The sequence below is a fragment of the Scardinius erythrophthalmus genome, assembly GCF_964197995.2.
Source record: "Scardinius erythrophthalmus genome assembly, chromosome: 13".
Taxonomy (NCBI): Eukaryota; Metazoa; Chordata; class Actinopteri; order Cypriniformes; family Leuciscidae; genus Scardinius; species Scardinius erythrophthalmus.
Window position 1 is genome coordinate 19,053,287 of NC_138233.1, and position 26,962 is coordinate 19,080,248.

At 38.0% G+C, this 26,962-nt stretch overlaps 2 protein-coding genes across 6 annotated transcripts; both read left to right on the plus strand.

Moving 5' to 3' along the window:
• Nucleotides 1-141: 141 nt before the first annotated feature.
• Nucleotides 142-5,531, plus strand: LOC308701211 (protein eva-1 homolog C). Of its 2 annotated transcripts, XM_081383386.1 has the most exons (8): nucleotides 886-1,134; nucleotides 2,770-2,972; nucleotides 3,084-3,207; nucleotides 3,293-3,445; nucleotides 3,559-3,702; nucleotides 3,797-3,868; nucleotides 4,489-4,569; nucleotides 4,895-5,527. In XM_081383386.1, exons 1-8 carry the CDS (start codon nucleotides 1,041-1,043, stop codon nucleotides 5,281-5,283), a joined length of 1,260 nt encoding a protein of 419 aa, XP_081239512.1. In that variant the 5' UTR covers nucleotides 886-1,040; the 3' UTR covers nucleotides 5,284-5,527. The 2 variants fall into 2 exon arrangements, with proteins under 2 accessions (XP_081239513.1, XP_081239512.1); XM_081383387.1 differs by lacking the exon at nucleotides 4,489-4,569 and having other exon boundaries at nucleotides 142-1,134; nucleotides 4,895-5,531.
• Nucleotides 5,532-5,959: 428 nt separating this feature from the next.
• ocrl (OCRL inositol polyphosphate-5-phosphatase) lies at nucleotides 5,960-26,759 on the plus strand. Of its 4 annotated transcripts, none has more exons than XM_081383388.1 (24): nucleotides 5,960-6,348; nucleotides 6,888-6,967; nucleotides 10,461-10,552; nucleotides 10,833-10,871; nucleotides 11,336-11,449; nucleotides 13,091-13,240; nucleotides 13,353-13,593; nucleotides 13,668-13,829; nucleotides 13,916-14,017; nucleotides 14,933-15,047; nucleotides 15,218-15,334; nucleotides 15,575-15,756; nucleotides 15,873-15,984; nucleotides 17,677-17,786; nucleotides 17,919-18,054; nucleotides 18,130-18,240; nucleotides 18,776-18,941; nucleotides 19,395-19,630; nucleotides 20,213-20,236; nucleotides 21,695-21,811; nucleotides 21,899-21,983; nucleotides 22,398-22,525; nucleotides 23,560-23,671; nucleotides 24,365-26,759. In XM_081383388.1, exons 1-24 carry the CDS (start codon nucleotides 6,307-6,309, stop codon nucleotides 24,487-24,489), a joined length of 2,898 nt encoding a protein of 965 aa, XP_081239514.1. In that variant the 5' UTR covers nucleotides 5,960-6,306; the 3' UTR covers nucleotides 24,490-26,759. The 4 variants fall into 4 exon arrangements, with proteins under 4 accessions (XP_081239514.1, XP_081239515.1, XP_081239516.1 ...); XM_081383389.1 differs by having other exon boundaries at nucleotides 13,671-13,829; XM_081383390.1 differs by lacking the exon at nucleotides 20,213-20,236 and having other exon boundaries at nucleotides 24,365-26,753.
• The last annotated feature ends 203 nt before the right edge of the window (nucleotides 26,760-26,962 follow it).

The following is a 26,962-nucleotide window of genomic DNA, read 5'->3' on the forward strand; positions in this document are numbered from 1 at the left end:
GACTGACAACTCATATTTACCAGCAATTAGTGGCAACAGAGTTGCTTCTCCTATAGTATTTCTGGAATAGAGAGAAATGTGATGCGCTCACTAACCACTGACCTCTCTCTTCCTCAGGCTGAGTGAGGAAGCACTTATCCTGAGATGATAGGCTATCTACAGGACATCCAGCAGCTGGGAACACACAGTTTGGAAAATCCTTGTTTTATCTCCCTGAACAGGACCCCGATGTTGATCATGAGGACCCACTTCTGTCGTTTATACATAAATGCAAGTAAAGGAAACAAAACCGTCAAGCTCAGCAAAGACAACTTTTTTTTAGGTTTTTTAGGTCTTACTGAAGATAAATGGAGAGAAATCTGATTTAATGCATGACTCTTTACACAAAAACTGCAAGTCTTATTCAGTATTTATCTTGTTTTCCAGTAAAAAATATACAAACATCCTTAAAACAAGATCAAGAAGACAAAATTTATACAGACATTACGCCACTCTCCAGAAATGTTTCTTTTTATTTTTTATTATCAATGTGGAAAATAGTTTGAAAATAGTGTAAATTTAACGTAAAGCATGATGATTTTTTTTTTTCAGGATTAGTTCAAAAGAACATTTAATAAAAATACAAAGCTTTTGTGATACATTTTGATAGATGTATATGAACAATATATGAAAACTATCAGGTTAATTTAACTTGTTTTTACTTCAAACAAGACTAAAATACTGATTAAGAAAGTGATTTTTGTTGTACATTTGACTAGAAACTACATTTATTATCATCAGGGTGGCTACAGACGTGTGAACCTTGTCACCTCAAAAAGCCCTTTTGATAAATAAATGGAAAACAAGCCTGAAAACTGTCTAAACAGTGCAATGAGACAAATGTGTGTCAGTGTCAGTGCTGTTGAAAGAGTGCTTGTTCTCCGCTCAGCACAATGTCACCATTGACCCTTTTCTCCTGGTCAGAAGTCAGAGGGCAGTAAACAGCCAAACAACTTCTCCAAGTTAAAAATCACAGCGGTTCGTAATGTGCGTTGTGCACTATGTCTCTATGGAGCTCTTGTTGGTCCTGGTGTTTCCTCTCATTCGCCCTAGCTGTCAACACAGGGCAATCCTCATCAGCTCCAGATTTCTCTGGTAAGTGTTTTTCTCGAATTTTGTGGCTGTGATAGAGGAAATACTGCATGCTGTCTTGGAGCGTAACTCCCAAAGGAAAGAGAACATTCCGTATTTTGTCTTTTACATAGTCTTTGTCAACAATCTGTAGAGCATCAGCTTAAGAGAGATGGGTGTCCCTTCCTCTTCTATTGTTTGAGCACAATCCATATTGGAAGTCAAGGAAACATTAACCCATTCTGAACCAAAGACAAACATTTTGTGTTGAAGCTGGTTGACAAAGTGTATATGTTAGGGGCAAATACACTCAAATACACTAATCCACAAATATAAGTCCAACAGCAGTGTTTATATGTCGTAGGTAAAAAGAAAAATGTATTCATGCATTTTATATTTTGATTACTTCAGGCATTTCAGTGACACATGTTGGCTTCTTGATTTAATTAATTCTGTATCTCCTCCCTATACAATACATAATGGCTTCAAGAGTGATAATCAGCCAAGAATAGCTCATTGTGTTTATTTGTGAGTGTGTCTGTGCCTGGCACTGCATAACAGAGGGCTCTACAGATGCAGAATGGCCTAACCCAAGAGAGACAGAGAGAGGTACGGGCCAGACATTACCCTTGATCTAGTTCCTTTTCATTGAATACTCAAAGATACGGTCCAATGAAGGAACATACTGAATAGGCTAGGGCATGTTAAAAACATAACAAGCTTGAAACCTGAGCTGTGTGGAAAAGTGGAGGATAAGAAAGAGAAAATGCATCTAGAGAGGGAAATGTTCTGCAGTGTCCTTCGTTCATGTTGTCCACTTCATAACATTTAAATCTCAAATTTGCAGTGCAGAGCGCTTTCAAATCTTTTAGGGGTCATTTCCTCTGACTACATGGCTGTCCCTGACCTCTGCCTCTCTCTTTCACTGCAGTAGTTGAAATATAACATTTTCAAAAGAAACAATAAATTAAAAGCAACTTAACTTGAAATTTAAATTTAACTGACTTTTTAAACTTTTCATTTCTAAAGGTGATTTATGATTGTCTATATATCTTTTTAGAATCACCAAAATATTTATTTTATTTTATACTAAACATGCTTAAAACACTGAAATATATTAATAATACTTGGCCTATCAAGAAATTATTTTATTTTATTTATTCAATTACCATCCAGCCCCATAAAAAAACATTACTATTAATGTTTAATAATCAATAAGAAACATTAATAAGTTAATTATTAATAAACTTTTATTAATAACTGCATAGGCACACCTAAGGCAAAATTATTATCATTTAATTTTATTTTATTTTCCTGTCCTGGGTTCCGACCCACCAGTTGGAAATCTCTGATATTGCATAACTGTATTTGTAAGATAAAAACAGCACTCGTAGTACCTAGAAGACATCATAATGTCAACCACATTTGCAAAAAAAAGATAAGTGCGGGAGTTGGTTTGTCCAGTGTCACATTGCTCGGTTTACACTATAAGTGTACAATTGTGGTCAACAATGCTGTTGTGTAGTGGGTTCTCTAAATGCATTTACAATGCCTTGTCTGTATGCTGAGCAGTGCCTTTACTCAGCAACAGTGATGCTCAACTGATGTTTAGACCACTTTAAAAGCTGTCTGCGTATATCAGTCTATTTTTCCCCTTAGATTACCTCCACAGGATCCTGAAGAACCACACTGCCCATGCCTGTGATGGAGAGACGCTGTCCATCAGATGCCCTACTAGAACATCTGTGGCTGTCCTCTCAGCGTTTTATGGACGCCGTGTCCCGAGTCCATATCTATGCCCACACGCAAACCCAAACATAACAGAGGAAAACACTGACTGTATATCAACCACAGCCATTCAGGTATCATTGATCTGCGTTTACTCATTCTTTAATTCTAGAGGCAAAAATCTCCAGTATAAAACTCATAATGATTGATAATGAATTTCAGTCAGAATGTGTTTTCATGGTCAGAAAGTGATGTCTGAGTGCCAGGATCGATGGGAGTGTCAGATTCCTGTGGTGAGTCCTGTGTTTGGTCAAGATCCCTGCCCTGAAACCAGCAAATACATCATTGTCGCCTACAAGTGCAAGCCTGGTGAGACAGACGCCTACTGTATATTGTGCTTCACTTTAGCGAGATTGTAACCGAGCAGCACATCAATGATTTTCCTTCTCCACAGAGCATCATCGCTCGAAAACAGTGTGCGAGAATGAGCGGCTGAAGCTGGCCTGTAAGAATGACACGGTTCTGGCCATCTATTCAGCCACGTTTGGCCACTTGGAGCACGACAGTCTTGAGTGCCCTCAAGAGGCTAAAACAAAAACGGACATAGGTCTGAGAATAAAATAACACACTTCTTCCATCTAGTGGGAATGTTTTGCCACAACAGAAGAGGCAGTAAAATATGTGTTCAAATTCATTTGATGAGATTATGTTTCCTGTTAGAGTGCTTGTCTCCGTCGGCCTTGAGGAGGGTGTCAAGGAAGTGTCATGGCAGGACGAACTGCTCTGTGTTGGCTGATGCTCAGGGTTTTGGAGACCCCTGTTTCCCTGGCACCAGAAAGCACTTGCGAGTTTCCTTCACCTGCGGTGAGTTTCAAGAGGTTTCGAAAAACTATGATCAACTTATTCACTGCTGAAGCAGTCATAAAAACACTTTCTTTGTTGCTGTTGTACATTTAAGTACCACGGTATCTACTGGAAGATGTTGGACGTGGAAACACAGATCCTTTCTTGCTCTCTGACTATACGCATGGTAAGAAAAAGGAGTTTATGGTGTAAATGATCATCATTGCTAAGCTAATTTTCATTGTATTAAACTGGCTTGTATTAAAAAGATGATTTTAACATAATAACTGCGACTTATTCCATGTGTTAGTATTGCAAATGAAAATATGACAGGAGAGATATACACAATTGTGGTCAAAAGTTCACATGTACCTTGCAGAATCAGTAAAATGTTAATAATTTTAACAAAATAAGAGGGATCATAAAAATTTCAGTTTTTTTTTTCTCAGCATCTTCTGCATATTTGAATCCTTTCCAGTGACTGTATGATTTTGAGATTCATCTTTTCACACTAAGGATTCATAAACAACTATTGCAAAAGGTGAAAACTGAAAACACTAATGCTAAAAAAGGCAACAAGATGCATTAACAGTCAACTTTTGATGGGGTCATTTGTATAAATTCAGCAGCAAACATTTTTATTATCCTTCTTATTTTGTTAAAATGATTAACATTTTGCAGATTTTTTCAAGGTATTATGTAACATTTTGACCACAACCGTATGACTCATATAATATAACTGTCAGTCATTGGTTGTTGATGGTCCTGCTGACTGCGGGATCCAATCCCCTCTCCCCCCCTTCACAGGAGGGTGGTATACTGGCCCCGGTGTGTCCAGACCACAAAACATTTTCACCAACTCTCTGGAAATCTTTTCCCAGATCCAGGGTACGTTAGATGTGTGGCCTGATCCCAGAATGTTCAAATGATTTGGTGCCTTTTTTTTTTTTTTTTTTTTTTCATTTTTTAAATACAAACATAAATGTTACAGCATGTACCAGTAACATAAAAGTAATAAAAAAAAAACAATGCAAAACCAGTTAATCTTTCTTAGTGGTTTGCTAACATCAGCAGTCAGCAATGGCCTTCTCATTTACTAAGTGTGGTAGCATTTTACTAATTACTTTCTTAATCTCTTCTCCTCTTCATTGTTGAATGTATTGTTTATTACATTTTAAATGTTAATTTGGCCTCTCTTTTCCATTTCCCCAAGGTCTTCCGGAGACAGTGGCTTTATACTTTGTCTCTGGTATATGTGCTGGTCTGTTCTTCTTGCTGTGTTTGTTCGGTCTCAAATCCACCCTGATTCGAGATCTGAAAGACTTGGCGTCTGAGCTAGGAGACGAGCTAAAGTCCTCCCACAGGTCACAGGGAGGACTAATAGATGATTTTGATGACGATGACGCCTCCTTGCATACTTCTTTTCGCCACCTCGCGCGCCCGTATCGCACGCCAGACATGTTCAACCAAGAGATGATAATGACAGTGGTGATGGAAGAGAGAAGGGATGAGGACAAACCTGAGATGCCAAATGGAGACATCTGGCCACATATCAACTCCAGCCCTTATGCCATGCACAAAATCAAAACCTCCTCTGCCTGATCTTGATGTTCTCTGCCAATCTGATTGATGAATGTTTTCTTTAATAAAACAAACACTAATTATATTCTACTGTTTAACATGAATGATAAGATTACATTGTCTGGATCTTAAATGCATAATAAGAATGACATCTGTGACATCCTTATCAAGCCCACCTGCTTGTGTTTTATGAATAGACTGTATTTATGTATACATTTTCATGTATAATTCGAACTGGTTTAATAAATGAGTGAGGTGTGATTTCTTTGGATGTTGTGCACATTGAAAATAAAATATATTTGCGTAGCCTACTTATCAAACACAGCCAACCAGGGATTTGGTTTGAATTTATATTACCAGTCTTTAAAACCTGGTTGTGCTGGAATAAACTTAGAAGTTGCAACATATTGTTTATCCTTCTAAAGAAAACATTATGCAACCAAAAGGATATGAATCAGCCCTGTATCCGTTTGATGGTCTATTTGACATTTATAGAAAATGAAGGAACAACCCTCTGATTTAAATAAGGGCGTTTGACGAAGTCTCTGCAATGACAAATATTTAAACAATGCAGTGAACTGTGTTTACAGTGAATATGCGAAAAACTTGCGTATCTTTGACGTTCCCGAGCAGCGCAGAACACACCCAGTGATGTTGCTGCGTCCGGGAGAGCGCGATGATGATGACCTCGAAACTCATTCATGACCGGGACAACGTAAACACGAGCATCACTTGAAATGTCATTGGTTTATTAACGCAGCAACAAAACGGTCATCAACCGTGACCACTCTCTCTGTTTACGGCCATATTTGACACACACGTACTCGATAGGTGTTGTTTTCTCCGGAGTTCAATGACTCTCCACACCGGCTGAAGCTGTCACAGTCACAAGCTGAATCGCGAGCCCTCCGGAAGTCCAGCACTGAGTCCACGCGCGGTGAGGGGTGGAGCCTGACATGAGAAAACACTCGCTCTCGCCGCTGAGGTTAGCCTGTTAGCTAGCCGCCTGACGGCTTTAATTCACCACACTTGACAACATTCACGATGGAGCATTCATACGGGATTTCAGATAGCCAATGTTTGGCCGTATCCTTTATTTTGGAGCTCAGTTGTTCATTTTCATTTTGTTCAGAGCTATAGTAGCCTCTTTTGAAGCCATTTAGCCATGTCTTGTTAGCCTAGCTGTATAGGTAAACATAACATTTATTTTCGTTAAGGCTATGTAATAAAGAGGCTTAACAGAATACAAATGCTGTCAGTTTTTGTTGCTGTTTTCTCTCTGCCGTCAAACAGAAGTGTCGTTTATCCAACCATATTCCATCACTGTTCTTACATTCCTAGGAATAACTTGGAACAGCATTGTGTGACATTGTCATGTCACTTGATACGATATGATGTGTATGTAAGGTATGCAGCTGGAGGCTACAAAGAGAATAACACTTTTTATGATTTTCACGCATCTTGGAGTATGTTAGGGACGTTACCTATACCTAATGAAGTTGCATAAAGTCCAACAAGTTCTTTGATTGTGTGAGGGAGGGAGAGAGCTATGAGTCGTCACGCTTTCCACCCTTTTTCTCTGCCTCTGGCTATTCAATTGAATCCTTGACAGTGATTTTTTTCAGACTGTTCGAGCACACGAGCTCAGAAGCGGACAGAAAGAACCAAGACTCCTGTCCCTGTTACAGTGTTCTGGACAGTTCAAGTGAGTAGACTCCGATCTCAGTTTTTCATTCCACTTTATTCACACTAAACTGCACTTTTATGTGTAAAACAGGGTTAGTTGCATAAGAAAATGTTAAAGCCTGAGAAAGTTGAGCAGCTGTTTAATCTCTGTTGGACTGAACTGCGCATTCTGTCAGGTGGTTTATTGCTGCTGCCTGTTTGTGTTATTACACTGATGATTGTGTGGTCGTTTTTAGCCTTTTTGACACGATTCGTTTCCAAACCCACAAATGAAGGACATCTAATTGCTAGTTATCAAAACAGAATCTCTATCTTGGGAATGCAGCTGGCTTTGAAAAACATGGCTAAATTAATTATTATGGACCCCTTTTACTGTGATGAAGCATTCCCACAATTGTTATGTATTATCTAAGCTTTTTTTGTATTTTCATTTTAAAAATGTAATGTACATAACGCTATATTTTGTTATATTACCTTGGCATTAAATTACAAAAAAAAAAAAAAACAATTAGTTAACAGCTGCAAGTGTGTTTCTAATACAATGGCTGTGGGAATGGCAGCCAATGGCAGTAAATTTGACATCTTTGTCCTCTGACTGCCGTAATCAAATATTTTTTCCTTTTTTGCAAAGACAAGGAAACACTATTATTATGGTTCTTTATTTTGCTGTTGGAACAAATGGGAGTGCAAAAATCATATTAGCTGTAGTCTCTTATTGACCCCTATAGAAGCAAGAACCCCAGAAAAGTGAAAACGGTCCATTATATTTGAATCTATTTGCCGGTTACTATAGATGTGAGAAGACACTGTGAAAGATTGTGCAGTCAGATGGTGTTTAGTCAGTGTGGCTTTCGTTGCATGCCAGCATGCTGCCCATTATGCTACATTCCACCTCGGTGTCCTAGAGCCTAATAAGCCTCACATGAGCACACAAACTCTTTAACTGCATTAAAAGTGTACACACTCAGCTTTACTCAAAGCTCGGGAACTGACTGGGTAAAAGAGGAGGTCAAAAATGATATTTGTTGAATCTCTTTGTAATGAAAATAATCTTCTAACAAAAAGAACAAGGTACACTGTTGATAGTTCACCCAAAATTGAAATGAATTTAGGCTTTTATTCACACATTTATGAATTAAATATACCATTTTTAAGTCTTCTTTAAAAACATATCTGTTTTCTTTGGCTTTTGAATAGATCATGAAATGGGTTTTTGAAGCTGATAGAATGTATGATCTTGTATTTAAATGTTTTATTAATCTGTAAAGCTTTGGGTCAACTTCTGTTGTTTTTAAATGTGTTATAAAAAATAAAGGTTGACTAAACTTGACATAAATATTTCAACGCACATACATGGATCACATCAAATATGGTCAACTGCAGCTCAACCATACGTGCGTAACGCAAGAACAATCGTCATTGATTCTCGCGTTGCAAGTAAGCACTGCTTTATTCATATGGATTTATTTGACGATCTCAGTATGAACGTTTTGAAGAGTCAAAGTTATGGTGGAATGGGCCGTCAGTGGAGGGACAGCAATATCAAAGATTTTTATTATTAATATGTGTTTTGAAGATGAAAGCCTTACAGGTTTAGAATGCCTTGATTGTGAGTAGATGATGTGACTGAGTTTACATTTTTGGATGAACTCAGTCTTTAACCTGAAATGCTCAAGCATCTTTGTAAGGAGCACTGAAGGTATAACAAGCTTATAAAAGTGTATTACAGTAAAGCTGCATGAATTAATAAAAGATTGCGAATTCGAAACACCTACGTGATCTTATTCTTAAATGATGATGATTTGCCTATGTCTATTAAACATTTAACAAGTACGATCCCAGCGAACACTCAGAACTGTGTTGGCGCTGCCGCTGAGAGAGAGCAGTTGTCATGTATAGTTATGAAACAACTTCACAAAAATAATTTTAACCACAAAGTATTATTAGCAGTACTGGCATAAAAGTGTTTAGTTCAGATATAAACACTGATGTCTACTGTACCGATCAAAATAGAGTAAATCGCCTTTTGAAACTTGAAGCTTCAAATAAAGATCATTATTACGCCAGTAGGTAGTATATATATATATATTTGTAAATAGACTGTTTTGTTTAGTTGTCTATTCAGAATTGTGGGAGAATCGTGATCTCTAATTAAAAATAAATAATAATGTGATTCTCAGAATCTATCCAGAATCGTGCAGCTCTATATTACAGTATGTTTAATTTAGCCTGACAGACCTTTGGGGTGGATTTTTGAGCTATGTTGTCTATTGAACTTTGATGTGGCAGCGAGTGCCATGGTTTAACCTCAGAAAGGAAGGAGATATATTTGGCATGAGCAGATTATAACCATCATCACTACATTAGGCTGTTATTTGTATTGATTGAATATGAGATTGCTTAGTAAGTCTAGGCCAAATTTCCCTTGTTCATGAGTGCTGTGTTTCCTGGCAACAGCATCCATTACAGCAATTATCGTCTTCTGAGACTGAGAGAGAGCGGGCTCACTGGCAGCACAGAGGGGTTCTAGTCTTGCCTCCATGTGTTTGCATGGCATACTCAGGCAGGGAAATCTGAAGGTTTTTCCAATAATCCACTGTAATTGAATTTCCTATTGAGTGAAATGGAGGCAAGACCATAAAAGGAACCTGATGCCCTGGGGTTGGCACTGTTATTGTTAGAGAGTGAAATATGGTCTGCAATTAGCCCTCCACTGTATTTAGCTGCATTTCTATAAGCTTCCCTCCACCCTCTGTATTCTGAAGCTTTGTTTTTGATGAGATAAGATTATGCTGGACCATAGTGTGTGGAAATATGAGAGCTACATTATCGTTTAAAAGTTTAGGGTCATTACGATTTTTTCATGTTTTTGACAGAATTCTCTTTTGCTCACCAAGGCTGCATTTATTTGAGCACAAATACAGTAAAAAGTAAACTGTGATATTGTGTAATATTATTGCAATTTAAAATTGTTTTCTATTGTTGTTTATTTTGAAATGTAATAATTCCTATGAATTTTCAGCATCATTACTCCAGTCAGTGTCACATGATCCTTCAGAAATCATTCTAATATGATGATTTGCTGCTCAAGAAACATTTCTTATTATCGTCAATGTACATTGTCAATGTTCTTGTAGAAACTGTGATACAATTTATTTCAGAAGTTCACAAGAACAGCATTTATTTGAAGTGGAAATCTTTTGTAATATTTTAAATGTATTCACTGTCACTTTTGATCAGTTTGAATTCCTTTAATATATATATATTTCTTTAAAAAAAGATATTACTGACCCCAAACATTTGAATGGTGTATCATTCTCAGTGTGCTGTATGCTAAACAATTAAGTGATCAGAAATGGTGTTATCACCCTGTTTTTGAGTTTCTTTCAAAAACCTAAATGTATGAACCGACTATGTTAATATCCTGGAGCAATAAGTAGAAGGAAATCTTATGAGATGAGTTACTTATTTACTCTTGTAGGACTTTTCATGAATGAGTCTCTTGTTGTTAGGTTGGATATTTTGGAAAACCCTGAAGCAATTGTATTAAGCCAAGTGCCCCAGCTGTCCATCCCCATCAATAACCATTTTCAGTTAGTTCGAGGTAAGTTTCTAATGACTATTTATAGTTTACAGAAGGACTTTGTAATAGTGTAAATACATTTGCTCTCTTCTCACTATAATATTTTTCACCTTTGGTCTCTGTGAGTGAGGCTTAGAAAACAAGCTCTCTGTTTGCATGATAAAATCTCTCTCCCATGATCAAATATTTGAAAACCATTTGTCACCATAGACAGCAGCTATGTTTTATATATCCTGGTACAGTCCCCTGAAAACCTGTATAACATACCTCTCTCTGACTTTCTTTAATTTTTCCCTTTTAGAGGCTGAAGAAGCGCTTCTCATTGACATCTCGATTAACAGTAAGTAAGTTTTTTTTTAATGAGCCAGCTTTTGTAAAATTAATTATTTGTTTTAAATTAAATTATTTTCATATTTCTTTCCTTCTTTGCCATTTTACCAAGCGTTAAGTAGTGTTTTTGAACTATTACATCAGCATAGGATATAATGTTAGTGCATAATTTTTAAAATAAATGTTATATAATTTTCAGTTGAATCATATCTATCAGGCCATAAGCAGTGTATTGTAGCAGCGTTCAGCTTAAGCAGTTTATTGCTACTTTTATCCATTTAATTTTCTTTTTATAAACTGTAAGAAATTGCAAAAGATTATATGCACTCTGTTATTTATGTGATTTGTATACTATGGAAGGTTTCTTAATGCATACTGCCTTAATTAATAAACTTAAGAAAAATGCTTTTGAAAAAGAATCAAATGTACAGCTGTGATGTTTGGATGTGAGAAAGTGACACTGTTCCTCCACAGCAACGGTACGGATTCGTCTTCGAGGCGAGCGAATGCCAGAGGTTCTTCTGGAGCTGCAGGATGACATGCACACTCAGTCTTTCTTACAACATGTGACGAAGGCCAAACAGCAAGGTGATATACCTCATTTTCCCTCCACAGGATGCTTCCACAAACATCAAGCCACATTTCTTATTTATTAACTACTCTAATCATTTATTTACCAGGGTAACCAACACCCAGTTTTATATGTTTGTCAGTAATGCATGCTTCTTGGAAGAATTTGACCTCAGTGTTGGGCAGAAAGTTTGACAGATATACATTTTTGGTGTTGGTTTACTTTAGTTTACATTGTTACAGCGGCAGCCACAATCGGGTCAAAGGTTAGACCACCTGCTGCATGATTTCTCTGATTTGTTTCCACACACCTTGCAATATTCAGCTCAGGGTATGTTTGTCCTTCAAACTCTTACCTTAGAGGCATAGGCTTCATTTCCTGACATCGTCCATTGGCCGATGTATCATGTTTGAGAGTGTGCTGAAGTCTACTTAAAGCTGGAATACACTACAGGACTTTTACAATCTGAAAAGTTTTTAAAACACTGGACATACACTTGCCAACTTTGTAAATGGCTGTAGAGTAAGACTGGATGTCACACACTAAATGACTGATGAGCACACACTACCAGACTTTAATGTCGCTCCAAAACACAACAAACTTGCTCAGAACTAAATGTGCTAGTTGCAAGGAAATGCATGACAGAAAACAAACATAGATGTGCAGGATTTGACTGCAGTAGTTGTAGCGACTTCTGAGTTGCAAAAATTTTGATTTGAATGAACTCTTGGGTGTAGACACAGTCAGCATGACCTGTACAAATTGCGACAGAGGTTTGAGGCGAGTGTTATAAAGCCTATTATAAGTCGTGTCATACATTTTCTACTAAATTCACCTCAAAATATCATGTTTGATATCCTCTGACTGGATGGAATAGTCTGCTCATCTGTGCTCATACACTATTCGATTTACTGTGAAATCTGTCAGGTTAGAATGACAAATTTTGAGGATGAAATAATCAAAATGTTTTTTGAATTTTTGAGGCAGCAGGTTATCTAGACATAAATGGGCAGACTGTATGCATGTTCTCGGAGTTTGTCTGTGAAACTCAAAGTCTGCAGACTGGTATTGACTTTAATTAACTAGCATCCAGACTGCAAATTTTGGCATAAATCTAGTCAATAGTGGTGTATTCCAGCCTTCCAGCCAGGATACTTTATGCAATACTCTGAAATTATTAATTACTGAAGGTAAGACAACTCAAAAACATTATGTATAAAAAATGTCAGTCAAATATTTTTGTATTCATGACTTTCTTTTTTTGTTTTAAAGAGATGTAAAAATCATATCCAGACCAGGGAAACATTTAAAATAGAAAACCATAAAAACCTGCTTTTCTTGTTTTGGTTTTCGTTTCATTTTAGTTTATTCTGACATGTTAATTTTTAAAAAAATGCATATCCCTCTGAGGTCACTTTGTGTACGGTACTCTGAATGTACAGATTAGGGTCTTGAATCAAAGAGTTTATGCCCACTGTACTATGAAACAGTGTGCCTGTATCTGTGCTTTACTGTTAAATCTTATAAGTAGAGCTGCCTGTATTAAAATTATAATATTAAACCTTCATCAAACTACCACTGCTAAATATGTTTTGAAGGCCATTATCAATTTTTTTCATAAGTATATGGAACATCACTGTTAAATGGTCCACCTTTAGCTGAGAAGAGGAGTTCACTTCCTAGGAAGATGGAGCCTGTTGTACCTATTCCAGTCAAAGACTGCATTCCTGTTCCACCTCAAAGAGGAACCTCCAAATCCACCTCAAACAACATCAGCAACAGTGCTTTAGCAAAGCCCTCAAACACAGGTATGGAATTAAAAATGGCAGAACATAACCATTTTTACATTGGGTTACATGGCCAGATGCACCAAAGACCGTGAACGTTCTGTAACTACTCTGTTCCTCTCTATGTTTATAGACCCCGCCCTCTCGCTTGCAACAGATTTTGGTTTTGAAGAAAATTTTAACCATTGTATAAAAGTGGAAGAGAAGAAGAACCAACAAAACCGTATAGTTGCACAACGAGAGCCGCCACCTCCACCAGTGCCCCCTCTTCCTTCTCGAAAAGGCACATACAAGCCATCGACTAACCTCACGGCAGGCCAGACTGCTAAAGAAAGGCCACCCTCCGCACTGTATGCCACACCTGTCAGAAATGAGTGAGTGCTACTGGTTTTAAATGCAGAAGCCTGTACATTTTCAGCTTTGTTAAACTCTGTGCTGTTTTTTGTAGCAGATTTCAGTCTGTAGACCGCTCCGTTTCCTGGTCTGACAGCCCATCCAACTACACCATGAGACAGACCATGATGAGCAGCCAGTCAGGGTCAAGGGAAGGCCTGCTTAAGTATCGGCTCAGCAAGAAAGAGAAAGAATATGTGGACATTAAGAACTTTCGGTGAGTGTCACATGCCTGGAAACATAATGTCAATCATTTTGTTTTGACTGATTCCAGGTGTTTGAGTAAGTCACTGTATTTTACAGGTTCTTCTTGGGCACTTGGAATGTGAACGGTCAGTCCCCTGACAGCAGTCTTGAGCCCTGGCTGCGCTGTGACCCAGAACCTCCAGATGTCTACGCACTGGGGTGAGTGGCAAAGCAATAGCCCCCCGCTCCAAAATAACGAATCTGAAACATAAGCTGCGTTCCATTACCCTTCAAATTGCGCTTATTGCGAATTGAAAATACGGCCAGTGGAAACTGCAAAAATTCCCATATATCGCAAAAGAAGTTTTACGCTCGAATGAGGTGGTTTTTCAGGCAATTTGAAAAATGATTATTTTGCAAAACTGCAATGGAAACAGTTTTTTCGCATTTACAGGTCACCTGCTGTACGTAAAAGTCGATCATTCTTTAAAGAAGGCACGATATGTTTGGACAGAAGACGAGACAGAGTTCTTTATTAAACTCATAAAAGACAAAAGAATTACAGGAATACTGGATTCTAAACAACAAAGAAATGTCACTATTTATCAAGACCTCGAAGCAGATAGGAGGGTGAAAAACCCAGAAACACCTCACATGTGGACGCTCCCAAGTATAAGGGGATTTCCTTGCCATTCCTTGCCATTAATGCTTGAATAACAAGCCAACGTCTCCTGCGATTGAAAATATGGCTTGTGGCTGCGATTATACGTAAACTTACTAACATCCGTTGCCATGATGTTTGGAATGACTTATCGCAAGAGGAAAAAATTGAGTTTTTGTCGCATAACATCGGTTAATGGAAGCGTTGCCATTTCACAATAGTTTTTTATCGACATTTTGAAAATATCGCAAAGTTTTTGCGCAAGTCTGTAATGAAAACCAGGCTATTGTTAGATCTGGCAGCATGCAAATGGGGCCATGTTTGGGAAACCCCATTTTTTTTGCAGTTTTGTGACAAGCATTAATGTATTTCACCCTTAATGGATCATTGCACATTATACATTAATAGGTTTAATTGATTAAGGTCATAGTGCTATATGCTTTGTCTAATTGTTTTCTTGTGTTTTTTGTCAGATTTCAGGAGCTGGACCTGAGCACAGAGGCATTTTTCTATATGGACTCATCCAAAGAACAGTTATGGGTTGATGCAGTAGAGAAAAGCCTCCACCATAAAGCCAGATACATACAGGTGAGTGAACGACAGCTGATTTATGCTATTCAGCATTTAAAATGCAAAGAACCGTCTTATCATTCCTGTGGCACCCTGAAAAAAGCATTTGGCAGTCAACTGAAGAAAGTATGTGCTGCTCGCTTTCATTGTTTGTGGACTTTTCATGAAGTTCTGTATGCTGTCTTCAGGTCCGTATCATTCGCCTAGTGGGAATGATGTTGGTGGTGTATGTCAACAAGGTGCACAAAGATCACATTAGAGAGGTGGCTTCTGAGTCTGTGGGAACTGGCCTCATGAATAAAATGGTATGTTTGCATTTGTTAAAATAGGAAGTGGTTTGTCAAAACTGGAAGTCATTTTAGCCTATCTTTTGGCATAGAATGCATATCTTTTGTTGTATTTGTATTAGATATGGTGTAAATCTTAGAGTGGTATTGATTACACAAATTACAGATATGACCACAAATCGAATGATACTTTCTATTAGTAGTTCAATCTCGGTTACCTGATAAGATTAACCTACTTTTATTACTCCATTACTACAGGGGAATAAAGGAGGAGTGGCTGTGCGTTTTGTGTTTCACAATACCAGCTTCTGCTTCGTGAACTCTCATTTGGCGGCACATGTGGATGATTTTGAGAGGCGGAACCAGGACTACAAAGACATCTGTGCTCGCATGAGTTTCCACCTGCTGGAATACCCCCCTCTCAGTATAGTGAAACATGAGTGAGTGTCACTGTCATCCAGTGTAGCCATTGTGAACCCATGATTAGATAACTATATTTTAAGCTAATATTGTACTTGTATTTAAATGCTTCAATGCTTATGATTTCTCCTCTAAGTGTGGTGATTTGGCTTGGAGATCTTAACTACAGACTATGTTTGAGTGATACCACGGAAGTAAAGAGACTTATTGCTGAGAATGAATTACGGAGGCTTCAGGAGTATGATCAGGTGAGACCTGGGGATGATGCCTCTTTATTATAATATTTTATCCTTTATGTATATATATATATTGGCTACTTTGTTAGTACAATAATTCAACTGCTCGTTAACGCAAGTATCTAATCAGCCAATAGCATAGAACAGGGGTGCCCAATCCTGCTCCTGGCATCGACTGTCCTGCACAGTTCATCTCCAACCCTAATCAAACACACCTGAAGCAACCAATTAAGGTCTTCAGAGCACGTTAGGATCACTTGAAAATTAAAGGCAGGTGTGTTTGATTAGGGTTGGAGATGAACTGTGCAGGACAGTCGATCGCCAGGAGCAGGATTGGGCACCCCTGGCATAGAAGAAAGGGTTAATGCATAGTCATCTCTAGGGTTTACATAGAATGTCCCGAAAAAGAGAAAATATCCAGTGAGCGGCAGTTCTGTGGGCGAATTTGCTTTGTTGATGCCAGAGATCAGAGGAGAATGGTCAGACTGGTTGGAGCTGACAGAAAGGTAACAGAAATACAAATAACCACTCGTTACAACCAAGGTTTGCAGTAGAGGATATCTGAACACACAACACGTCAAACCATGAGGCAGATGTGCTACAGCAGCAGAAGACACACCGGGTGAGAACATCAGACACATCAGCTAAGAACAGGAAACTAAGGCTAAAATTCACACATGCTCACCAAAATTGGACAATAGAACATTAGAGAAACAGTGCCTGGTCTGATGAGTCTCGATTTCTACTACGACATTTAGATAGTAGGGTCAGAATTTGGCGTAAATAACGTGAAAGCATGGATTCATTCTGCCTTGTATCAACAGTTCAGGCTGCTGCTGGTGGTATGGGAAATTTTCCTGGCACACTTTGGGCCCCTTAGTACCAATTGAGCATCGTTTAAACGGCACAGCCTACCAGAGTATTGTTGCTGACCATGCCCATCCCTTTATGACCACAGTGTACCCATCTTCTGATGGCTACTTCCAGCAGGACAAAGCGCCATGTCCCAAAGTTCAAATCATCTCAAACTGGTTTCTTGATCATGACAATAAGTTCACTAAACTCAAATGGCCTCCACAGGCACTGGATCTCAATCCAATAGAGCACCTTTGTATCATGGATGTGCAGCCTACAAATCTGGAGCAACTGCGTGATACTATCATGTCAACGGACCAAAATCTCTGAGGAATCATTGTGTTGAATCTATGCCACGAAGTATTAAGGCAGTTCTGAAGGCAAAATGGGGTCCAACCCGGTACTAACAAGGTGTTCCTAATAAAGTGGCCAGTTGTTATAAGTAGTATTATTAGCACAACAATAGTTCTGAATAGCAAAAGCTTTTTACATATTTAATGTATATACATATTTGAATTATAAAAATGTAATGTTTATATGCATATAAATAACATGTATAAAATCCTGCAATTAATGTTTTTTTCAATCCACAACATTTCAATCAAACTATGATGATATTAAAATGACTATTAACATTTTTAATGAAAAAACACAAATATATTTTCCACTAGTGTTCTCTTTTACTAATGCACCCCACTGTATTTATCTGGTTTTATGTTATTCTTTGTTGCTTCCTCTTTTCTTTTTCCTGTGTGTGTATGTGACAGTTCTTTAAGTGGTAGCCAAATATAGACTTCCATTTTTGCTCTGAAAGCACACTTAATTGCATCTTCTGTTTCACTCTGCCAGCTGAATATCCAGAGAAAGACTAAACGTGCCTTCGCTGATTTCATGGAAGGGGATATTACTTTCATCCCTACTTACAAATATGATGCTAAATCCGATGGATGGGACTCAAGGTAAAGTTTTTGGACATCAGGACGTCTTCCTTTATACATTGAAGATCACTTGCTCTTAAAATGCTCTTAAAGAAAAAAAAAATGACGTTGTCACGTCATAATTTGGTTTTGTTCTCTGGGGTGCGTTGACAGTGGGAAGTGTCGAGTCCCTGCCTGGTGCGACCGTATCCTCTGGAGGGGGAGCAACATAAAGCAACTTCACTACCGCAGTCACATGGAGCTAAAGACCAGTGACCACAAACCCGTCAGCTCTGTCTTTAGTGTCGGGGTGAGGATAACTCCATTCATCATGCTCCAATAAAGGAGTTGAGACCATCACATTAATTTTATGTGTGTGCTGCAGGTGAAAATGGTGATAGAGCAGCGCTACAAGAAGGTGTTTGAAGAGATTGTGCGGGACATGGACAGAATGGAAAATGACTTTCTGCCCTCTTTGTCCCTAACCCGACGGGAGGTAAGTAATGACAGGGAGACAGACTGGTCAGTGTATCCTCTGACAAACTGCATTGATCCTCTGGCCTGCCTCCATTCTCTCTGAGATCCCACCATATATCAGTGGAGGGTCGATAATGTTTGCACAATCTTAGCACTTCTCTGGACTGTGAGTGGATTATAGGCTAATCACATGTGCCATAATTGCTTTTAGACTGAATGCACTGGGGCAGTGTCTTTAAAATAGAAAAGACTATCAAAATAAACTGATCAGCATCACCTGCAATCACTTCATCAGTGCATACTAAGGGCAATACACATGCAAATACCAATACCATGCAAAAGTTGGAGCCAGTGTGTAGATTTGTTTTTGTTTTTAAAGGATGCATTAAATTGATCAAAAGTTACAATTAAGACATTTATTATGTTATAAAAGATTGAAAGATTTCTATTTTAATGTGACATCTTTCATATTTTCTTCTGGTAGTGTATGTTTACAGCTTCATACACTACCATTCAAACACATTTTCATATTATCTCTGTTCTTTATTCCATAGTTCACCTTTGAGAATGTGAAGTTCCGTCAGCTGCAGCGTCAGAGTTTTCTCATCACTAATGATGGACAGGTTGCTTGCACCTTTGCCTTCATTCCCAAACTTAATGACTCTCAATACTGTAAGCCCTGGCTACGTGCTGAGCCCAACGAAGGGGTACTAGATCCTAGTGAGTATCTCATTTCAGTCCTGTATTTTTGTCATAAAAAAAGAATGACACATTCTTTTAATGTTTTATGATATCTTCCTTTACTTCCTGATTATCAAGATACAATTATACACTATATAATTTCATTTCATGTATTTTTTGAAAATAGATCCCATTTTGATAATAAATATACCTAATTTGTATCGATTTGACTTTTTCAGTGTATTTTAAAACTTTAATTTTAGTTTTGGAAAAAGAATTCCAATGCATCACAAATTTAAACAATTATGGATAATTTTGCCAAATTATGAAAATAGAAGAAATAAAAGGCTATTTTCTATGAAGAAATGTCATGTCAACTGCCCATATCAGGTAGAGAGGACACAAATATGATGTCATCTGAATTTGTTAATTTATGATGCAGACTGCGCCCATCTACCAGACTGTCTCAAATATTCCTGTTTTTTTATATAGATGAGACAATGGAGATCGTCTTAGAGGTGTATGTCAGTAAAGATTCTGTAACACTACTAAACTCTGGTGAGGATAAAATCGAGGACATTCTGGTGCTTCATCTGGACCGGGGAAAAGACTACTTCATCACTTTCTCTGGAAACTATCTGCCCAGCTGTTTTGGCACATCTCTGGAGACTCTGTGCCGTATGAAGAAGCCCATCCGTGAGATCCCCATTACCAAACTCATCGATCTGGTGAGGCACAGGCCACAGCTGCAGTTGGTTAGATGGATTATTATCACAGGATACATGGCTGAGTAAAGATTAGTGGCTGCCATTACAAAAACGAAAGTCGTCTTCTCACTTTCTTGGCAGTGGAAAGTAATGACAGACAGTGGTGAGGAATTTTGTCCCCAGATTTTAGATAAGGAAATACCTTCAGGGTTGACATGATTCTGACATGAGGCTACAATGAAGAAGTCATGTACAAAGAGAATGTTTTGATGAGATACAGCTTGTTCAGGAGCAGTTGGTCATCATGCAAATGTTCTGTGTTGTTCATCACTGTTCCATTCTCCACTATATTCTCAAAATATAATTCGTTTTTAATTTAGAGAGTAGTCAATCATCTTTAGTCATTTTATGTTTCTATCTCTGCTGTTCACTGATCACTGTTGGTAGCTGAAACCTGCTTATTTGTAATTATGCAATACTGTCTCTGTCTTCTCAGTGATTACGCAATGTTTCTCTATTGTCTCATCTCTCCTCCCTCCTTTACTCCTTTCTGCTCTGACCACTCCTTTCCGACCAATCATTCTGGGTCTGCATGATTCTCAGGGAGAGGATAGCTGCATGGAAAAGGTAAAGTTCCTCTTCATGCACAGAAAAGACTCATTAGATCATGCCATAGGACAGCTGCTGTTATCAGGGTCTACATGTATGATTGAGGATGACTGATTAAGGGTGACTGGTGTCCTGTTTTTAAATGTTTGTCCCTGTGTGACAGCCTTTGGTGCTTGCCGGTTCACACAGGTTAGCTTGCTGCAGTCACTCTGCAGGTTCAGGCTAATGAATGCCACTGAGGCTTGAATCTCTCAGCTTGTATTCTGCCCCTCCTTTCCCCACCCAACTCACTGCTCACCAGCCAACGATATTAGATAAGCAGGGAGAGGAAGCAGCTCACAGCATGGTGAAACAGTCTCAGAAATCATTGTTTGTAATTTGGAGTCAGCCGTTCTTCACTGTTGTTTTTGACTCTGATCTTGCTTCTGTGGCTCAGCATGAGTTGCATTCCTACTAATTGAATGAGTCCCCTTATATTGTTTAGCGGCCTTGGGGCTGTCACTGTTCTCCACATAACATGTTTCTGTGTGTGTATGAGAGTAATGTTATTTGTGGCCCCTTTTCAAAGACAACGTGGCTGAATTTATGTCTGTTATGTTCTTTAAAGTGGCCCTTTTTTACTTTAAAGGTTTTTCATTTTGTTTTGGAGGTCTCCTACAATAGGTTTACATGCCTGCAATGTCGAAAAACACAAAGTTTCTCATACTTTGCACTGCAGCATCGCCTGTTTTCTCACAGTGTCTGAAAGATTCCGTCTCTCTAAACCCCTTTTTTTCCGAAAGCCTACTCTGCTCTGATTGGTTAGATGGCCCAGTCTGTTGTGATTGGTCTACCGCTTACAGCGCATGTTGGAAAAGACACACTCATTACAATATCTGAATTTCAGCTCCGGAGGCTTCCTCAGCCCTTGATAAACAGTGATACAAACCGATTAATTCGATTAATATTTGAAATTAAAATGTAAAATTTAACAGGCCTAGCAGCCAATGAAGACCATAAGCTGGCATAATGCTAATATGGGATTGGCATTATGCTAGAAACAGGAATTACTGACTACTTGTTTCAGGATGTTCAGAATCAGTTCTTTCTTTTGGGAAACAATAACCCCATTTATCGTGCTTTGATCTTTGAAACTTTGCAGACCTTTTACATTCACAAGCAGCTATATTACAGACTACATGAAAGGTAATATCCAAAAAATTGTAATGGGGGACTTTAAGCAAAGTGATCATGATAATAATGTCTGATAATCTGTATATTTAAAGACACTATCCAAACATTGGATCTATTGCTTTAAAAAAAGAATAATAATGAGACACCAAAGTGTACTGAATTGTGCAAAGTGCTATAAGACATTTTATATCTTAAATTTAAATTTATCTAAAATGTATTTATTTATCTTTAAATTTATATCGCTCTTCTTAAATTTAATACAGAATTAAATATAGCTTTTAAGACAATTCTCAATTTTCTCAGGAGAAATCCCGGATGTATTCCTTGTTGGACAATTCTGGAACAGAGGATAAACCTCTGAAGATTCCCAAAGAGGTCTGGTTGCTTGTTAATCACCTCTACACCAAGGCCTGCCAGCAGGTAAACAAAATAAAGCATGAATGCACCAATGATTAGCCATAACATCTCAAATTACTAATTAGATTATTTTCTTTTTCTTTATTAAAGGAGGACCTTTTCCAGACCCCTGGCCTGCAAGACGAGCTACAAAGTATTATTGACTGCTTGGACACCAGCATTCCTGAATCCATCCGTATCCTTTCCCACAAAAAAAAAAAAAAATGTTTATATATAGAAAGAGCTAAAGATTTTCCCAGCAGATTGACTACTAGTGGATAGTCTGGACAAATCTCTTTCAGGGCTCTCAGAGTTACTTAGCATAGAAATGCTAATGCCTGTCACTTCAGTGAATGTGACCGAGTGGCTCCCTTTAAAACTGCTCTGACTGGCTGGACTCTCCCACACAATTCTTCCCTATGCTACTGAGAGACTGAGAATGTGCTCTCTGTCTTACTGTAATGGTCCTTGAGATATCCCTAGAGACACTGTGTTCTTTCTTTCTTTTCTCTCCCTGTCTTTTCCTTTTTCTCACTGCTATATTTATTCTTGCTGTAGCTAAAATGTGCATTCTCACTGTTCACCGTGGTTCTCCTTGACTGCTGGTTAGCTGGCTGTAATCACTCAGTTGCTGAAGCACTATTGATCTTCTTGGAGGCTCTTCCTGAACCTGTGCTGTGTTATGAACTCTATCAGCGCTGTCTTGAATGCTCTCATGACAGCCGCCTCTGCAAACAGGTACAAATTATATTTGTAGTGTCCTGACAATATAGTTCATATGCTGTTTGTGGTAGTAGGGCTTGGTATCTATCTATATTCTTGATTCAGTTCGTATTTACAAGCTCTCAATTTGATTCTGTGTTCAATGTGATTAGATTCCGATTCATTTGGGTATATTTCAGTTACAATGTACATTTTGCTTAAATTAAAGGAATTGTCTTTCAGCTATTGATGTAAATTAGATGGAACCTTCTAAGTTGGTACATACAAAAATATTATTTTCAAAAAATTAAGAACAGGGTCTAAACTATGCAGTTCAATTGCTATTTATTTATAATAATCAACACAAGATGTAAAAGAAACAAAAATTAAACTTTAAATTGCATTTATTATTTTATAAAACTGTTAATATAATGTGCAAATATTATAAATATTACAAACTCATGAACATAAATTCCCATGAAAAAACCTGAAATTGGTCGATGTACACTGCTGTTCATAAGTTTGGGGTCAGTATATATTTTTTTTTCAGCAAGGATGCATTAAATTGATCCAAAGTGACAGAAAGCCATTTGTAATGTTTCTGTTTCAAATAAATGCTGTCATTTAACTTTCTATTGAAAAATTCTATTAAATTATAAAAAATTCAGCTTTGTCATCACATATGTTAAAATAGACAAAAGTTATTTTAAATTGTAATAATAATTTACAGTATTATGGTTTTTACTGATTTTTTTTTTTTATCAAATAAATGCAGCCTTATTGAGAAACAGATACTTTTTCAAAAACATTATAAAAATCCTACTGACTCCAAACTTTTGAACAGTAGTGTATGTATAGGGCAGTGTATATATACGTACAGTATTAACTATCCAACCATATTTATACATAATACACAAGATCATTCAAATGATTAAAACTATTTTAATGTTGATCATGAAATTATATCTAAAATGCTCTTAACACATTGAAAAATCTGTTTAAAATTTTATTTTAAACCTAGAAATACACAAAGTTTAAGAATTAATTGTTTGTTTTCCTCTAAACAACAGCTAATATCTCAGCTCCCACGAGCCCATCGCAATGTGTTCCGCTACCTGATGGCCTTCTTGAGAGAATTACTCAAACACACTTTTGACAACAACCTGAACGCCAACCTCCTAGGTGAGTCTGACTTGAGGCCCTTTCATACGGGAATGTGATGCAATGGGAGACGGGCAAAAAGTAGCAAAACGCTTTCACTGGCGGTGCTCGAGCACCCAAAATTCTGCCTCTTCCACAAGCACATTTTTTGTGGTTATATCGTTTTTGTGAGTGGCAGCGCAGCTGTATAGGCTTTAACCAATTATTGAACATATTTTTTAACAACCAGTCAATCATTGAACATTTCACTGAGCTCATATCAGACTGTTCAAAACATGATTGAGAAGATCGTTTTAAATGTAGTGGAATTTCCCAATCAAAAATATCATACAGAGATATAAAAGAAGAAATAAAATCCATAGTTGTTTTGCCATATAAAAAGCTAACTGTGTCTGACATGAAAACTATGCTAGTCATATTCCCATGAAGTGATAAATAACATAAACACACCATTTTTGTTGTTTAATCTATTTAGTTTTTAGTAAATACAAATGTTACCTTGTCGATTGTAAATATGGCACTGTTCGCTCTGAGACCGCGACGCGAACACCGCCACAACTGCACAAAGCGCTTCCACTATGAGAGAAAGCAGCAGCCACATGGCGATTTCACCACTTGCCATGTCCCGTGTGAAACGGCCTTTATACTATTGGCAGCAGATTGCAAACATTCAGGTGCGTTACTGTTGTATTGTTTCTTGTACCTCTTGTCCAGCTACTCTCTTCGCAAGCCTCCTCATTCGGCCTCCTCCCAACCTTGCTGGCAAACAGACACTACACGATCGTCAGAAAGCCAATGACTTCATACTGGGGTTCCTGATGGGAGGTGATGAAGACTGAGGTAGAGGACTGCAGAATGAGGTGTTCAGGTGGTTCTGAAGCAAAAAAGACTCTTGAGGTGTGTTTGTGGCTGGTCTTCTGGGAGATAAATGGGCCCCCCTGCACTAAGATGACTAACAGCCTCCGTGATGAAAGTTTGGCACTGTTGGATAGTTCTGTTTTGCACAGACATTGCCCATTGGTTACAATAAGCTGTTCTTCTGATCCTGCTTCAGAGGAATAGATGTCAGTTTATCTCTACTCCCTGAATGTGTTGTTCTGGGAGTATTAATAACTACACTTTAACCCTTACAAACCTAATCTTTTTGACTAGCATCCATAATCCTACGTGCAGCCCCAGTTTCTCTGGTTTTGACCTCTGGATCAGTGCTGTAATGCCAAATCCGATATTCCCGACCATATTTGACTGAATGCGACTTATTGCTACTCAAAAGAAGGTCTTTGTTACACTAAAGGAAAGTCATGTATTGGAGATTGTATTGACTGCTGCTGCCAGTTTAAACGCTCCCTCAGAGCCCAGAGCACATTTTTCCACCTGTCTCACGCTTCCTTTTCTCCTTCGAAAAATGACCTTCACAAAGAAGTGTTTCTGACAAGGTGACTTAGACAATCGACTACCTTTCAGAGTGGAGAAGTCTGGACTATGATCTTTACTCACAGTTGTATCTGAATCATGATGAATCAGCCGACTTTGTCCATTGTGGTGTGCACGTTATTTATGTTTTCCAGTCTCATACATCCTTGTTGTCCTCAGCATTGGGCATTTGTATGTCCTCCACAGATGAATATCTGTTATCCTTCAGAATAGACTCTTCAGTCTGTTGTGATTGCATATCCAAACCCATAATCCTTAGTCATCTTCAATAATAGCAATGAGTCTTTATCAGATCTGGACTCTACGGCTGATACATTTATTCTTTTGAGGTCTTATTCTTTTACAGATCTTCTCTGGATCCTGTTGTGCTACAGTGCTACCAAATGTTAACACGTTAACATTTTAACTGATGTGCTCACTGGATCTTTTATTGTTCTGTCATGTCCTGTAATGATGATGCAAACGTGGTCCTTCTATATGTATGCTGTGTGTTATACTAACCCAGACTGGGATAATTTTGTGTATGTTTACAGTCTTTGTGTCCTTTGTTGGTGTTGTTTCATGTTACATTTACACTTTATATTTCCATGTAGTGACTTACTGGCATATGTTTCTCTCTCTTGAACTCATAGTACATTTTGTGATTCTGTTGATCTTATTTGTGAGTGCCGACTGAAATTCTGCTGGTTTTTACTCCTTGCGCCAGTCAGTCTGGTTTTGTTGAACAGTGTGTGAAGAGGAAGTCTCTTCTGCTATACCAGCATTAATCATCACCCCAATGCTAAAATATTATTGTAACACAAACCACTAAAGCTGTTTCTCCACGTAATGCGTGACATGTTGCCCCTGTCCACTAGTGATATTTCCTCAGAATCTCACAGGAAATGTTTTGTGTGAGTCTTGCAACTTGGAAAAAGAGTTGTAATCAGTTTCCGACCAACTCTGTGTCCTGCCTTCCTTTACTTTTAGACATAAATATGCAAAAATGGTTGCTTTAGGGACACAACAGCTTGTCACTGGGACAGTGCTTTTAAAGGGATGACTTTGTATCTTATCTTCCCCTAAAAGGTGCATATTAGTACCTCAGAGTAGTCATACAGTATGAATATTTAAGGTACTGCTGTGAACGTTTTAGGGCTAAATAAGGTACAAAAATGTCCTTTGGGCGCTGCCCTAGTAACAAGCTTGTACAATTTTTTGCACTTTTCTTTTTCTGATAGTGTTGAAAACTCTTAAGTAGTGATGTTCTGTGAATGATATTGTCTGTGGCTCAATGTCCTTCAATGATCCACTCTCAAATCTCAGTCTAAATCACTTCACATCTGCTGCCATATTTACAAGCTTGTGTCTTTGTCTGAGCTTGCTTGTTGGGTTTATGTTTTCTACTTTCTGCTTTGGAGAGGGCCACCATAGAACTTGGCTGAAATCACTTTTTTCAATGCCAATAGATGATGTTTCTGGGAGGACCTCATTGCAGATGGCCATTATACAGATTTCTGGTGTTCTGTGATCACCACCCCATCTGTTTGTTTATTTTTGTGTCTTGTCTTTCTTTCCATTCAGTTTTTGGAATGATCCTAGTACTTTGCAGCTGGGTACTTGCACATACTTTGTTTTATTTTTGGGGGGTGGGACATCTAATTTATTCAATAAAATAAAGACATTATGAACCTATTATTGGGATTTCTTGAATTCTTTTTTATCTAATGTCTATTACTATTGCTCAACCTTATTACTGGAGTTTGTTCAAATAATACCAAGTAATACTAGTGCAGTCACTGAACTGTCCCGTCTGCACTTGTGTAACTGCTCTCTGAAGGAGTGGCCTGCAATCACGTTGCAGTGGCTGAATTGTTTCTGTCCCATGTGAAAGGTTGA

What these genes read in the sequence shown, in the direction of transcription:
- LOC308701211 (XM_081383386.1), top strand. Translation starts at nt 1,041, where the DNA reads ATGTCTCTATGGAGCTCTTGTTGGTCCTGGTGTTTCCTCTCATTCGCC. An exon ending in GCGAGTTTCCTTCACCTGCG is followed by an intron (nt 3,703 to 3,796) that starts GTGAGTTTCAAG and finishes TGTACATTTAAG; the next exon opens with TACCACGGTATCTACTGGAA. An exon ending in GCTCTCTGACTATACGCATG is followed by an intron (nt 3,869 to 4,488) that starts GTAAGAAAAAGG and finishes CCCCCTTCACAG; the next exon opens with GAGGGTGGTATACTGGCCCC.
- ocrl (XM_081383388.1), top strand. Translation starts at nt 6,307, where the DNA reads ATGGAGCATTCATACGGGATTTCAGATAGCCAATGTTTGGCC. An exon ending in CTCAGTATAGTGAAACATGA is followed by an intron (nt 15,757 to 15,872) that starts GTGAGTGTCACT and finishes TTCTCCTCTAAG; the next exon opens with TGTGGTGATTTGGCTTGGAG. An exon ending in CAGCATTCCTGAATCCATCC is followed by an intron (nt 21,984 to 22,397) that starts GTATCCTTTCCC and finishes ACTGCTGGTTAG; the next exon opens with CTGGCTGTAATCACTCAGTT.